The sequence below is a fragment of the Chiloscyllium punctatum genome, chromosome 44 (assembly GCF_047496795.1).
Source record: "Chiloscyllium punctatum isolate Juve2018m chromosome 44, sChiPun1.3, whole genome shotgun sequence".
Taxonomy (NCBI): domain Eukaryota; kingdom Metazoa; phylum Chordata; class Chondrichthyes; order Orectolobiformes; family Hemiscylliidae; genus Chiloscyllium; species Chiloscyllium punctatum.
The window spans coordinates 10,429,064-10,443,266 of record NC_092782.1 but is presented as its reverse complement, the minus strand read 5'-3'; the positions used below and the strand labels follow the sequence as shown (position 1 = coordinate 10,443,266).

Here is a 14,203-nt window from a genome sequence, read left to right as displayed (position 1 = left end):
GGGACTCGTTCCTTAAATTTTTCCTGATTCATTCAGTGCTTTCTCAGAAGGTTCTCTTAGCTTTCATGTGACTAAGTACATACACAATCATATTTAGTGTTTATCATGGCTGTAGGCATTCCAGGTAATGGAACACTTTGATTGCCTTAGTCAAAATGTTAGCGGTAACTATGTTATATTAGATGATGTATATTTATATGACATCACCCTTCAAGTGTTTTAATTACTGAATCATCGTATAATGTCGCAGAGGAGGAGCTATTTGGCCTGTTGAGTTTGTGTTGCTTCTTTCAAAGTTTAATCCAGTAAGTCCCACTCCCCCAGTCTTTGACCACATTACAGAATGTTTACTGTTTCAACTAAGTGTCCAACTTAACCCACCCATTTTAAAATAAAAGACAGGGGAAACTACTTCGGATGTTTTAAGGGTTTGATCTTCTATGATGTCTATTGACCATAACCCGCACTGAAGAATGATTGTGAAGTATGCCAGGAGACTTTAGTCAGACTGCCTATTCTGTCAGCGTAGTCAGGTAAGGTATGAGCACAGTGGCAGCAAGCTGTCCCAACCACAAGCTGGTAGGGCATTGCAACAGTTTTATTATTCCACATAGATGCAACAGATTTTGGCCAAATTCCAATCTTCAAACTTAAATCCATACCTGAATGCCGGTTAAAAATCAAGTGCAGTAATTTGGTTTTTGCTATGTGGTTATTCAATTGTTTGGTTATTTAGCAAGCCTTCAGCGCAGCCCCTCACACCATCCTCCTGAGACTGTTCCCACAAATGTCAATCTCCCGGGAACTGAGTTCTGAAGCTCCAAACAGATTCCACTTCCAACCACAATCATTCATCCCTTCAGAGAACTTTGTATGGTCATATACTCTGATGCCCGACAATCATTGATTAAAAATCAAGCATGTTATAAGATTCACCAGAATGATAAAATATTTAGATTCCCAACAAATTTTAAAAATATTTATATGCTCTAGTATGAAACAATGCTTGAACCAGAAATCACCAAATACATCTTCATAAATTAGCCATTAGGTAGTGACATTAACACATGCAAAACTACATGTTGGTGCAGTTTTTAAATGAAGAAAATATGCATAATTATCATTCAGATGACTCTGAAGAGCAATTTTACTGCAGCTTCATCCTTGCAATTGCTTTGGTATTTCTAAAGAGCCTTTGAACCAACTCTGCATATAACTCAGTTATAACAAAACTGCCTGTGTTCAAGCTACAACTGTGCAAACTTATCCAGGCAGCGTCAGCATAAAAGCAATCAGAATAAAGAGATTGTCAATCAAGGCATGCTCTCTATCACCTCGAAGCCATCCAATAGACTTTCCACAACAGATATGGTTTATTTGCAGTACACTGTGGCAATAAAGAACAGACAAAACATGTTCGAGGCATCAATCAACTCCTTCAAATGACCTTTAGGTCTCTCATCATCACACATCATTCCCCAATGGTTAGTCCCAGGACTATTAAAATGCTACTGTTCAGCCAGCCACAAGGAGAATGAGTGTGAGTTACCCTCTGATTTCCCTCACCTCTTCCATTTACCCTCAGCCTGCTGTCCATCTCAGGGGGAATACAGACTGGGAATGTGTGTAGTAACGATGAGCTCAAAGAGAATTGCAAGCAAATATTTATCAATTCTACAATATTATTTTGACTTATGTGCTTTGGGAGAGAGTGAGGAAAAAAAGATTGTGCAAAATAAATTTTATTTGGAATGAATGGAAAAAGGTGGTATTTTGAAGAGATTGATGTTAAACTGATTGGTTAAGATTCCTGTTTCCAGGATGGAGAGAATAGCATTATTGTTGGGCAGGAGATCTTCCTTCAGTTTGGGCTGTGCTATTTTTCAATATTTTACTCCTCCCTTATTGAATGGCATGATTACCACGGGGGCAATTGCTCCTGCTGGTACAGCTACAACCAAGGTTCAAATATTCTTGGATCCCAGGCCAGAGGTGAGTGATAATGGAAGGTTGGGGTGGTGGTGGGGTGTGGGGGGTGGTTGGCATGGAAATCGCTGGGTGGTGGTTGCCGGGGAAGTGACATGCATCAGCAGCCATGGCAATGGGTGTCTTTCAGCAGAACCCCTCCCATTCCAGATGCGAAGTCACTCAATCAGGTGCTGAGTGTCTTTGAATGTGCCTTCCATGATAATGCAGTGAGTATGTGATTGCTGTGTAAAATTGCCTAAAACGTGCTGCTATAATAGCACACAATAATTGCATTTTAAAGAGTACAGTGCTCAATATCATATTCTCATGGGTAATTAGGGATAGGCAGTTTATATTTGCACTTGTCAGTGTCACCCACATCCCATGAATGAATAGAACTTGTAAAGTCAATGTACTACAATGACAGGCCAGCTCTCACCTGATAGAAATATGACACATTAAGAGGGAGAAATAAATGCGTGTGAGTAGAATGCAACACTGGCCTGTTTTCATTAGATTGCCTATTCCTGCCTGAAATGGGAAAGCATAAATTGCTTCCGGATGTGGACTGATAATTATTCCCTCATGGCACCTACTCTCGTAGTTGAGCTATAAGTTTCATGTTATATAACACTTTAGGCTGCATACTCCAAATGTGCTGCTTACCTCTACAGATATACAATGCTCAATTATGCAAAAAGCCAAATGCAACATTAAATACTCATATGTAAAGAACATACTGCAGTCGAAACTGGCAGTATATCTTTAAAAGAATCATTCCATTTCTCTGCCTGCACGATGCTGAGTTAATTTAGATCTCACTACTTTCCAGCGATTTAATAATCTAATTCATGGTTCAGTCTATGCCAATTATAGACTCTCTATATTATTAAGTATTCATTTAGAGGGACCATTTGGTCAGAGATCATATTATTCCTCAAGCATGCAGTGCTTGCTTAATGAGGATGAATGAATTAATCAGACAAGTTGTTTCGAGAGGTTTTTCCGATTGGATTGTTACTTGAAATTAACTTATTGGCTGCATACAACAGGCTGTTTCACATCCTCCCATCTTACCTTACTGGTTAATAGACTGTCTACCTCATGGTGATAGCTATTGAGCTTTGAACTTAGGGCTCTCCTGTGAAAATAAAATTGGAAAACTCAAGCACCTCAAAGGCTATAAACAGCAAAGAAACATAAACTGACCATGTTTTATGGAAGGCTGCTAAATTTAATGCTACGAAGGTTAGGAACAAAAAGAGAAAGCTTCAGAAGACAAACTGTATTTAAATTAACTGTTGAAATTTCACACTAGGCAGCTTCACAAAATATTACTTGCTACAAATTGTTTTATGATGGATTTTAAGCTGAAAGTACACTGAAAATCATACTTACACCAAGTGAAAAATATAGGCAGCTTCTAACTTTGTATCATATCGTAGCTATTCATTTTAAAATACAATCTGTCTTGACTGATCTGTTTTGGAAATGGAAACAAGCAGTATATATAAAATTGAGGTACGCAGGCCTAAAAATTGGCCATGGTCCAGAATCAGTGCAGTGTGACCAATGCTGCCCAAGCTGAGAGGCCTGCGGGGTCAAAGAAAATTGGTCCTCAGTGATCCTTGTTGTGATCTCCCAGCATTGGCAATGTCACCATAGTCAGATGTGAACATAGCTGCTAGTGTCAGGTCACCTGTCTGCAGCCCTCAGGTAAATGCCAAGACACAGTATTCAAATGGGTATTGGGCGGCTCTGTTTTATCTGAAGAAGTGTTCTGATCATAGTTCTTGTGAAGATATGGAAGCGTGTGTTGCTTTGACAGCACATGACCTGTGCTGCTTTACAAATGGAGATCTGGGAGCTTGGGGAAAAAAAAACATGGAGGACTGCAGTCCCAGTGGAGACTGGGTAACTCACTGTTTCAGAAAATTGGGGATGAAAATATAAGGGACATGAATAGCAAGTGAGAAGCATAGATCAAGTGCACACAGAGATAGTGGAATCCTATTATCTACAAGATGCGCAAATATGCAGTGAGGATCTATAACCACACAACTTGGCAACTTGGAGGGAACAGAAAACCAATTCAGAAAATGCTAGTCACGAGAATTCATTGTTTAAATCAGAACCCACTGAGAACAATGCTGAACACCACTCATGTCAATATTTAAGGTCAGAAAGTTCAGTAAACATTTCTTACCTAGATATGCTCACTTTTGATGCGCCACTTTCTTTGGGTACAGTTCGATGAAAAGTGAATGGACTTTGGTCATCCCCTTCCTGCTGAGAGTAATTTTGGATAATTTAATGGACAGTAATTCCATTGTGCAGGTATTGAAGTTAAGAGTGGTAATGTTAAAAAAAAAGTTAATTTGCACTGGATCTTTGTCTCAGACAATAAAGCTCAATATTACTAAAGTTCTGAATAAAATTATCACTTACAGTTCGAGCCAACATCCGCTGAAGATCATTGTGCCTAAGTAACCGAAGTTTGATGTCAGTGCCAAGTTTCAGATAATGCCGTAGGGACTCATGGCTCCCTAAAGTACAAGGACTAGATCAAGAAAATTAAACTATATACAGTATTAACCTAATCCACAAGGGGAAAATAACATATAAAATCACATAAATTCTATATGTCACCAACAAATTCTTTATTTGTCTGAACAACACTGCATTATCAAAAGGAAGATACAATGCTGAAGGAGGAGGCAGGAATTTAAGCTTTCAAATTTGATTCAACACAGTGTTTGTTTGAAAACTTTGAATTCCAATGCCTTTTCAAAATGAAAATATTCCATCTGGCTAAATTTGTGTTCTTGAATTGATACACAAATTCTTAGTCTCTGCTTTTCTATGCAATTTTTTGCTCCCTGTTAGTAACTAACTTAACATTAATTACAGTTGAAAATATACCGCTGAGTGGTTAGCACTGCTGCCTCACAGTGGCAAGGACCCAGGTTTGATTCCACCCTCAGGTGACTGTGTGGAGCTTGCACATTCTCCCCGTGTCTGCATGGGTTTCTCCCAGGTGCTCTAGTTTCCTCCCACAGTCCAAAGATGTGCAGTTTAGGTAGATTGGCCACGAGGATTTGAACATAGTGTGCAGGGATGTGCAAGCTAGGTGAGTTAGCCATGGGACATGCAGGATTACAGGGGTTGGGTATGGGATTGGGATGCTCTTCAGAGGGTCAGTGTAGACTCAATGGGCCAAATGGCCTGCTCCCATACTGTTGGGATTCAATTATAAAAGTACTGATAGCAGAGAAACGGCAATTCCGCAAAGTGAGTTGAAGTAGCCTCCCACTAGAGCAACCTAGATAACTTTACAGTTAAATCCTTAATACATGAAATGACCTAATAAGATTGTCAGGATTGTTCAGAATCTGAATCAGGCAAACAAGACTTTCAATTTGAAAGAAACATTTTGGTTTGAGATAAGGAACTCAACCATTCAATAGATGGGAAGATCTCTACGGGAAAAGCTTCCTTGACATGACAGCAAAAATGCAACATCAGTTGTCATGATTGCTGAGCATCGCTTTTCTGCATCAGCAGGTAAAGAATCAGGCAGTGCCATTATCAGAGTGGATATAGAGAGATTGAGCTGGAAAAAGCACAGCAGGTCAAGCAGTCTAACTGGTTCCACTCATGCCATTTCGGAAAGTAAACCTGCCACCCGAACCTAGTCAGACCTATGTGTGACTCTGGTCCTACACTCAAATGGGCAACTCTTGTGGTTTCTGAAAGGTTGAGCAAGGCACTCAATCAGATCATTTCAGAACGATCAATGCTAACTTTGTTAATGGTGCCTGCAGCAGGAAGTTGAATGAGAATGAAGTGCCAAGAAGGCTATAGTTACCTACATTACAGAAACAAATGACCTGTAAGAATCTGAAGTTAGCTTTAACTCCCTGGGGAGGAGTGAAAGCAATAAATGGATAGCCCCTTCTTAGGTCATGTGATCCACCAAAACAGATCAGACTTTATACACATAACAATTTCCTCCACGTTATTTAATTTTCTTTGAGTACAAGTTAATTTTACTCACCTGATGACAACATTGATATTGGAATGGGAATTGTGAAAGAAAACAATCAAATAAAAGGTGTTTTTGAGTCCAGGGAACTTGGCCTCAAATAGGACAGAATCACTTGTAATTTGGATTTAGATTAGATTAGATTACATTACAGTGTGGAAACAGGCCCTTCGGCCCAACAAGTCCACACCGACTCGCCGAAGCGCAACCCACCCATACCCCTACATTTACCCCTTACCTAACACTACGGGCAATTTAGCATGGCCAATTCACCTGACCTGCACATCTTTGGTGCTGTGGGAGGAAACCAGAGCACCCGGAGGAAACCCACGCAGACACGGGGAGAATGTGCAAACTCCACACAGTCAGTCGCCTGAGGCGGGAATTGAACCCAGGTCTCTGGTGCTGTGAGGCAGCAGTGCTAACCACTGTGCCACCATGTCGCCCATAAACTAATAGCTAAACTAGGAATTTTTGTTGGAAAATGTAGTGTTACTTGCTTTTGCAATTAGAGGCTTTCTTTAGGATGTTCTTTGGGCGTGACCATTACTGAAGAGTAAAGACAAGCCCTGGCATTGTTAGAATACATCCCTATATACAAAAGCTTAAACACATACAACAGGTTCAAGATAAGTTCCTTCCTTGCTGTTATTAGACTCCTGAATTGACCTCTCCAATTTTAAATTTAATGTTGATCTCATTCTTTGTACACATTCTCTGCCAGTATAATACTGTATTCATTGCTCTATTTTATTAACCTTATGCATTCGGTAAGATATGATCTACCCGGACTACATGCAAACCAAAATTTTTCACTGTACTTATGTACATGTGACAATTATAAATAAAGTCAAGTACATAGGACTTGTTTTCTGGTGATTAAGCTGGAAATACATCATACCAGCATTTTACCTTTTCATATTGAAAGCAATTGAGAATATAATTAGGTATTTTAACCCTCAAGCCATTCAGTTAGATCACAGATAATTTTTACTTCTACTGAATTTCTCCCATCTTTGTTCTATGTGAGTCCCTACCTAATAAAAACCCCTCAATTACAGCATTTCCGCATTCTCTCCCTACACAGAGTCTTTTGGAAGGGTTGGAAAAGTTGGAGTAATTGATAGGGATTCAGAGAATTCCAGATTTCTACTACCCTTATTGTTAAATTTTCAATTGGTACATACTTTTTTCATAGTTTATTAAGGAAGCAACAAACAAGCAATGTACAAATGACTTACTTCCGCAAAATCTCTTCAGAACCACAGAGCTTTAAAACGTAATCATTCCTGGCTTCAATACTTTGCTGTGTATCACTCAAGATTGTCTGAATGAGTTCCTCGACAGTGTAGCCAGCTGGAAAAGTTAGAAAACAGGTTTTGGCAAACATTTCAGTAAAGGTGAAATGGTTCTTGTTATTGTTTTTTTTACAATCACACAATCATGGAATCCCAACAGTGTGGAAGCAGGCCATTCAGCCCACACTGACCCTCCACAGAGCATCCTATCCAAACCCATATCCCTACCCTATCTCTGTAACTCTGCATTTTCCATGAATATTCCACCCAGCATAGGGCGGCATGGTGGCTCAGTGGTCAGCACTGCTGTCTCACAGTACCAGGGACTCGGGTTCAATTCCCGCCTCAGGTAACTGTCTGTGTGGAGTTTGTACATTCTCCCTGTGTCTGCATGGGTTTCCTCCGGGTGCTCTGGTTTTCTCCCACAGTCCAAGGATGTGCAGGTTAGGTGAATTGGCCATGCTAAATTGCCCATAGCGTTAGGTGCATTTGTCAGGGGTAAATGTAGGGAAATAGGTCTGGGTGGGTTGCCCTTTGGAGGGTTGGTGTGGACTTGTTGGACCAAAGGGCCTGTCTCCACACTGTAAGTAATCTAATCCCTGGACACCATGAGCAATTTAGCATGGCCAATCCATCACACCTGCACATCTGTGGGCGGTGTTCTTTGTCACTGCCATAAAATATTCATATCGTACATGTTGTACTGTTGGTGTCGCTATGATGGAATTTGGATGGAAGCACTTGACTTGTTAATCTAATTTGTTCTTGCTCAAATCTGGTAGATGCTGATTAAAATCTGACATCTGTTGTCTGTGGAATTTGAATTGCAGACGTTCAGGTAACCAGAACAATTTGGACTAAAGTCTTCACTGAAATGAGTTGCATGGAAGCAGATGAGGACATTATGTTTAATAGGCTTATATCAATGTAACCTATTCAACTGAACCTAATCCCACATTTCTTGACCTTGCACAGTCAGCATGCTTTTTAAATTTGCCCTTTCTGTCTGATCATTAAGGAAGTCCTAACAATGCATTTAGAAAAGCATAGTATGGTTAACCAAATCAAAATAGCTTTAGAAAGGGAAATAATGTTTATTTTATTGATATGTTTTACTTTTTTTTGAAGGTGTAATAGCACTTTGGATAAAGTAGAAAAATGGATGTGGTATACTTAGATTTCCAATAGGCATTAGACAAGGTACCACACAAATATTAGTACACAATGTAAGGATCCATGAGTTGGGATGATATGTTGACATGGATAGAGGAATGGTAAATGGACAGGAAGAAGACAACAGGGAAACATGGGGCATTTTCAAGTTGGCAGGCTGTGATCACTGGAGTGTCACTAGGATTGTTGCTGGCATCAGCTATTTACAATCTATATTAATGACGCAGGTGAAAGGACAGAGACTAATCTAATCCGACAAAACAAAGCCAGGTGGAAATTCGAACAGTGAGAGGACATAAAGAGGCCACAAAGGCTTATGGAAAGACCAAAGAGTGAGCAAGAGATGGCAGCTGGAATATTAATTGGGCAATGTGATGTTATTCATTCTAGTCAGAAGACCAGTAAAGCAGAATATTTTTTAAATGGTGTGAAACCTGAATTTGTTAACATTAAGAGTGAATTTGGTGTACTCACACAAGGAATCCACCAAGTTAGTATATGGGTTCAATAAGCAATTCAGAGAACAAATGGAACGTTGCCTTTTATTGCAAGGATATGGGGCACCAGAAAAAAAACAAAGTCTTGTTACAATTGTCCAGGGTTTTGGGCAGACCACATCTGGAATAAAGTTTGTGATTTTGATCTCCAATATTTAAGAAAGGATACATTAGCATTAGCAAAGATTCACTAGTCAGTTTCAGGGAGTTTCATGGAGGGGCCTTCTGTGAACTCCTGCATGTTATCTAAGATGATTCTCTGCAGCTTGTGTCATTATTTATCTGTCAAACTTCTAAGGTGTCCTGCTTGCTCTATTGTGCACTCGCCAACAGCAGAAATACTCCACACTGGTAGGACTGCCTGGGATTCCCAATACCATATTTAAAGCTCAGCTTTCCTGTCTTACTTTCCTTACTTCATCACATGTTTGGTCGACTGTCATTGTAACTGCAGCAACAGAGTCAAACTACTCGGGTTACCTATCCTCAGCACTGTACCATGAATCCTGCCTAATCGAGTATTACTCTTTCCCCAGTGGTCAGTATAGATAACATCTTCTCATTGTTCAATGTAGTCATATCACACACTGGAAAGCCTTTTCACATTAGAAAATCTTAACTTCAATTCAACATCAGCAAAGCTGAAGAGGGAAGGAACAAAACAAAAATGGTGTTTGCTCCTGAGAGTGTACAGGGACTTTTCTACACTTTGGGTTTCACCACATGTTTAGTCAATGAATGATCCCTGCACCCAGCTCACATCTATTACAACTGGGTGGCAATTAAGTTAAGTCTTGAGTTAAAAGGTTTAATGTGCAGGTTCTAAATTTGAATTTGAGGGTCTATACATATGAGGATAGGAAGGATGGAAATATTGATAGACATCTCTATTCATTTCAAGTCGGTGATAAAAACTAGGGCATAAAATAGTAATGGCAGCATTGCAACATTACATTCTTATGAATTTAAGGAGTAGACTTTATGAATTTTCACTTCGAGCATGGGAGCATGAGAAGCAAATGTAGACCATTCAGCTCCTTGAACCAGTTCTGCTACTCAACTGGATCATTGCTGGAATCCCATTTACCCCTCTCTGGCCCACATGCTTTAGTGCCTTTACCAAACAATATTATGCCCCAGCCAAGATTCAGCAAATTGGTTGCAAATCCAAATTTGGGCAAATTAATCAACATGTGGACCTAGCAGCAAAAGTCCAGGAATACAAGGTGATGAAACAATCCCTTATAATCCTGTAACTATGAAATAGTTAGAGGAGTAACAATGAGTTCTTACTTTATTTAAATACAGTTATTCATTAACAAATTCATTATCTTATCATGTAAAAGATAAACTAAATGGACCTTGAGCTTTTTTTTTAAACAATTTCTATGTTCCAACTGTATGGAGCACTCCTCCCTAGTTTGCTTAAAGTGGGAAGGGAAAGCCAACACAAATACAATACATTTAGTTAAAAATCACACAACACCAGGTTATAGTCCAATAGGTTTAATTGGAAGCACACTAGCTTTCGGAGCGACTCTCCTTCATCAGGTGATAGTGGAGGGCTCGATCGTAACACAGAATTTATAGCAAAAATTTACAGTGTGATGTAACTGAAATTATACATTGAAAAATTGATTGTCTGTTAAGCCTGTCATCTGTTAGAATACAGTGATAGTTTCACTTCTTTCATGTGTAAATCACAAAACCCTTTTTTTAAAAGTTGCATTCTCGGGTTAGCTGTTAACAATGGTGATAGCTAGACAATATGTTGAAGGTGTTAGCCCCCTGTGTTCTCTGTCTATGCCATGATGTTTAGATTGATTCTAATCTAAAAAGTGAGGTAACAGAGTTTTACATAAACTCATGCAGTTTTTGAGCTCAGAGTGCTACATGAATTTATGCAGTTTTTGAGCAAAGTGCAATGTAACTCTGCAAGTACAAATTCACCCCACAAAATATATGTGTACATGTGGGTCTTTGTCTGTCTGTGTGTGTGTGTCTGTCTTGGGTGGGGGTTGTGAGTGTGAGAAAGTGTGTGTGTGTGTGTAGTGAGTGCAGAGTGTCTGGGTATTGAGGGAGTGCAGCGTAGGTTCACGAGGTCAATTCCTGGAATGGCAGGATTGCCTTACACGGAAAGACTGAAGCGACTGGGCTTGTATACCCTTGAGTTTAGAAGACTGAGAGGGGATCTGATTGAAACGTATAGGATTATGAAAGGATTGGACACTCTGGCAGGAGGAAACATATTTCCGCTGATGGGGGAGTGCCGAACCAGAGGACACAACTTAAAAATACGGGGTAGACCATTTAGGACAGAGATGAGGAGAAACTTCTTCACCCAGAGAGTGGTGGCTGTGTGGAATGCTCTGCCCCAGAGGGCAGTGGAGGCCCAGTCTCTGGATTCATTTAAGAAAGAATTGGATAGAGCTCTTAAAGATAGTGGAGTCAAGGGTTATGGAGATAAGGCTGGAACAGGATACTGATTAGGAATGATCAGCCATGATCATATTGAATGGCGGTGCAGGCTCGAAGGGCTGAATGGCCTACTCCTGCATCTATTGTCTATTGTCTATTGTCTATTGTCTATAAATCTGTGAGGCGCTGCGTGTGGGAGTGTGTGTGCCTATAAGGGTGTGTGTGGGTGTGTGTGTGCGCGTCTGTGTGTACCTGTGTCCGTGTGTATGTGAGAGTGTGTGTGTGTAGGAATATCTGTGTGTGTGTGTGTGTGGTGCAATGGTGATCACCTGTAATGTAACATGAACCCAAGGTCCCAGTTGAGGCCCTCCCTATGGGTACCGAACTTAGCTATCAGCCTCTGCTCGGCCACTTTCCTCTGCTGCCTGTCCCGAAGTCCACCTTGGAGGATGGTCACCTGAAGGTCCGAGGCTGAATGTCCTGGACCACTGAAGTGTTCCCCAACTGGGAGGGAACCCTCCTGTCTGTTGTGCGGTGCCTATTCATCCGTTGTTGTAGCCTTTGCTCGGTTTCCCCAATGTACCATGCCAGTTGGGGAACACTTCAGTGGTCCAGGACATTCAGCCTCGGACCTTCAGGTGACCATCCTCCAAGGTGGACTTCGGGACAGGCAGCAGAGGAACATGGCCGAGCAGAGGCTGATAGCTAAGTTCGGTACACATAGGGAGGGCCTCAACCAGGACCATGGGTTCATGTCACATTACAGGTGATCACCATTGCACTACACACACACAGATATTCATACACACACACACACTCTCACATACACACAGACACAGGTACACACAGACGCGCACACACACCCACACATACCCTTATAGACACACACATTCCCACACTCACACATGCACCCCCTCACAGACTTAAGACACTCTGCACTCACTACACACACACACACACACTTTCTCACACTCACAACCCCCACCCCAGACAGACACACACAGACAGACAAAGACCCACATGCACACACATATTTTGTGTGGTGAATTTGTACTTGCAGAGTTACATTGCACTTTGCTCAAAAACTGCATACATTCATGTAGAACTCTGAGCTCAAAAACTGCATGAATTTATGTAAAACTTGATTACCTAATTTTTTAGATTAGAATCAATCTAAACATCATGGCATAGAAAGAGAACACGGGGGCTAACACCTTCAACATATTGTCTAGCTATCACCATTGTTAACAGCTAACCTGAGAATGCAACTTTTAAAAAAGGTTTTGTGATTTACACATGAAAGAAGTGAAACTCTCACTGTATTCTAACAGATGAGAGGCTTAACAATCAATTTTTCAATGTATAATTTCAGTTACATCACACTGTAAATTTTTGCTATAAAATTCTGTGTTACAATCGAGCCCTCCACTATCACCTGATGAAGGAGTGTTGCTCCGAAAGCTAGTGTGCTTCCAATTAAACCTGTTGGACTATAACCTGGTGTTGTGTGATTTTTAACTTTGTACACCCCAGTCCAACACCGGCATCTCTAAATCATGACAATATATTTAGATTGTCTGTTCTTAGTCTCGCATCCCTGACAATCAATAACTGAAGGCTCAACACTTTGCAGCACTGCTGTTTTAAAGCCTCAGTCTCTGTGATTCTACTGTTCGGGGCACCACTCCCTGCTGTTTTTCAGACTACATTTGAACTTCAAAGAGCTAGGTTTTGAAAAGGGGAGAGCTTAGGAAAGCTGGAGGACAGGTGAGAAAGATTAAACAAATGCAGGATTGTGAATGCTTAGGATATACAATGAAAAGGAAAGATTTGGGGTAACAGCATGTCCTCTCCTCAAGTGGGACAGAAGATGTTGAAGAAGTACAGAATGTTTCTTTCTATAGATGACACAGGCAAGAATTTGCACAGCGGAGGTCAGCAAAAGACGACCAGAGCTTTGTGTAGTATACATGAGTTGGAGATGCCGGTGTTGGACTGGGGTGTACAAAGTTAAAAATCACACAACACTAGGTTATAGTCAAACAGGTTTAATTGGAAGCACACTAGCTTTTGGAGCGACACTCCTTCATCAGGTGATTCGTCGCTCCAAAAGCTAGTGTGCTTCCAATTAAACCTGTTGGACTATAATGGTGGCACGGTGGCACAGTGGTTAGCACTGCTGCCTCACAGCGCCAGAGACCTGGGTTCAATTCCCGCCTCAGGTTACTCTGTGTGGAGTTTGCACATTCTCCCTGTGTCTGCGTGGGTTTCCTCCGGGTGCTCCAGTTTCCTCCCACAGTCCAAAAATGTGCAGGTTAGGTGAATTGGCCATGCTAAATTGCCTGTAGTGTTAGATGAAGGGGTAAATGTAGGGGAATGGGTCTGGGTGGGTTACGCTTCGGTGGGTCGGTGTGGACTTGCTGGGCCGAAGGGCCTGTTTCCACACTGTAAGTAATCTAATAACCTGGTGTTGTGTGATTTTTAACTTAGTGTAGTATTTAACTTAGTGTAGTATACAACTCAACAGTTGGGTTGTAGGTGAGCTCAAATCAATCTGGGATGGTGAATGAATGGTGCAGTGTGGTATGGAGGTGTTGTATTAAGCACATACATGGCTAAATAATGAATAAAAATTCATGACAGGGGAAGAGACAAGTGATGTTGAGCCTATGGGAAAAATTGAGTAATCACTCTTCTGTCAATGCATATGTTGGTAGACATTCATAACAAAAGGAAGGGATTACATAGGAAGCTTGATTATCTGGCATTTGATTATCCAAATTTCAGATTATCCGAACAAGATC

The 14,203-nt window shown here is 40.8% G+C and overlaps 1 protein-coding gene across 1 annotated transcript in view; it reads right to left on the bottom strand.

Moving 5' to 3' along the window:
* LOC140466712 (phosphatidylinositol 3-kinase C2 domain-containing subunit gamma-like) overlaps window positions 1–14,203 on the bottom strand; it is a 223,152-nt gene that overhangs the window by 164,449 nt on the left and 44,500 nt on the right. Inside the window, exons 6-9 of the mRNA XM_072562213.1 lie at window positions 7,255–7,369; window positions 4,417–4,528; window positions 4,175–4,257; window positions 3,046–3,109 (exon numbers count right to left, since the gene is read on the bottom strand). Coding sequence (XP_072418314.1) covers window positions 3,046–3,109; window positions 4,175–4,257; window positions 4,417–4,528; window positions 7,255–7,369 — 374 coding nt within the window. The remainder of the gene's footprint in view (window positions 1–3,045; window positions 3,110–4,174; window positions 4,258–4,416; window positions 4,529–7,254; window positions 7,370–14,203) is intronic.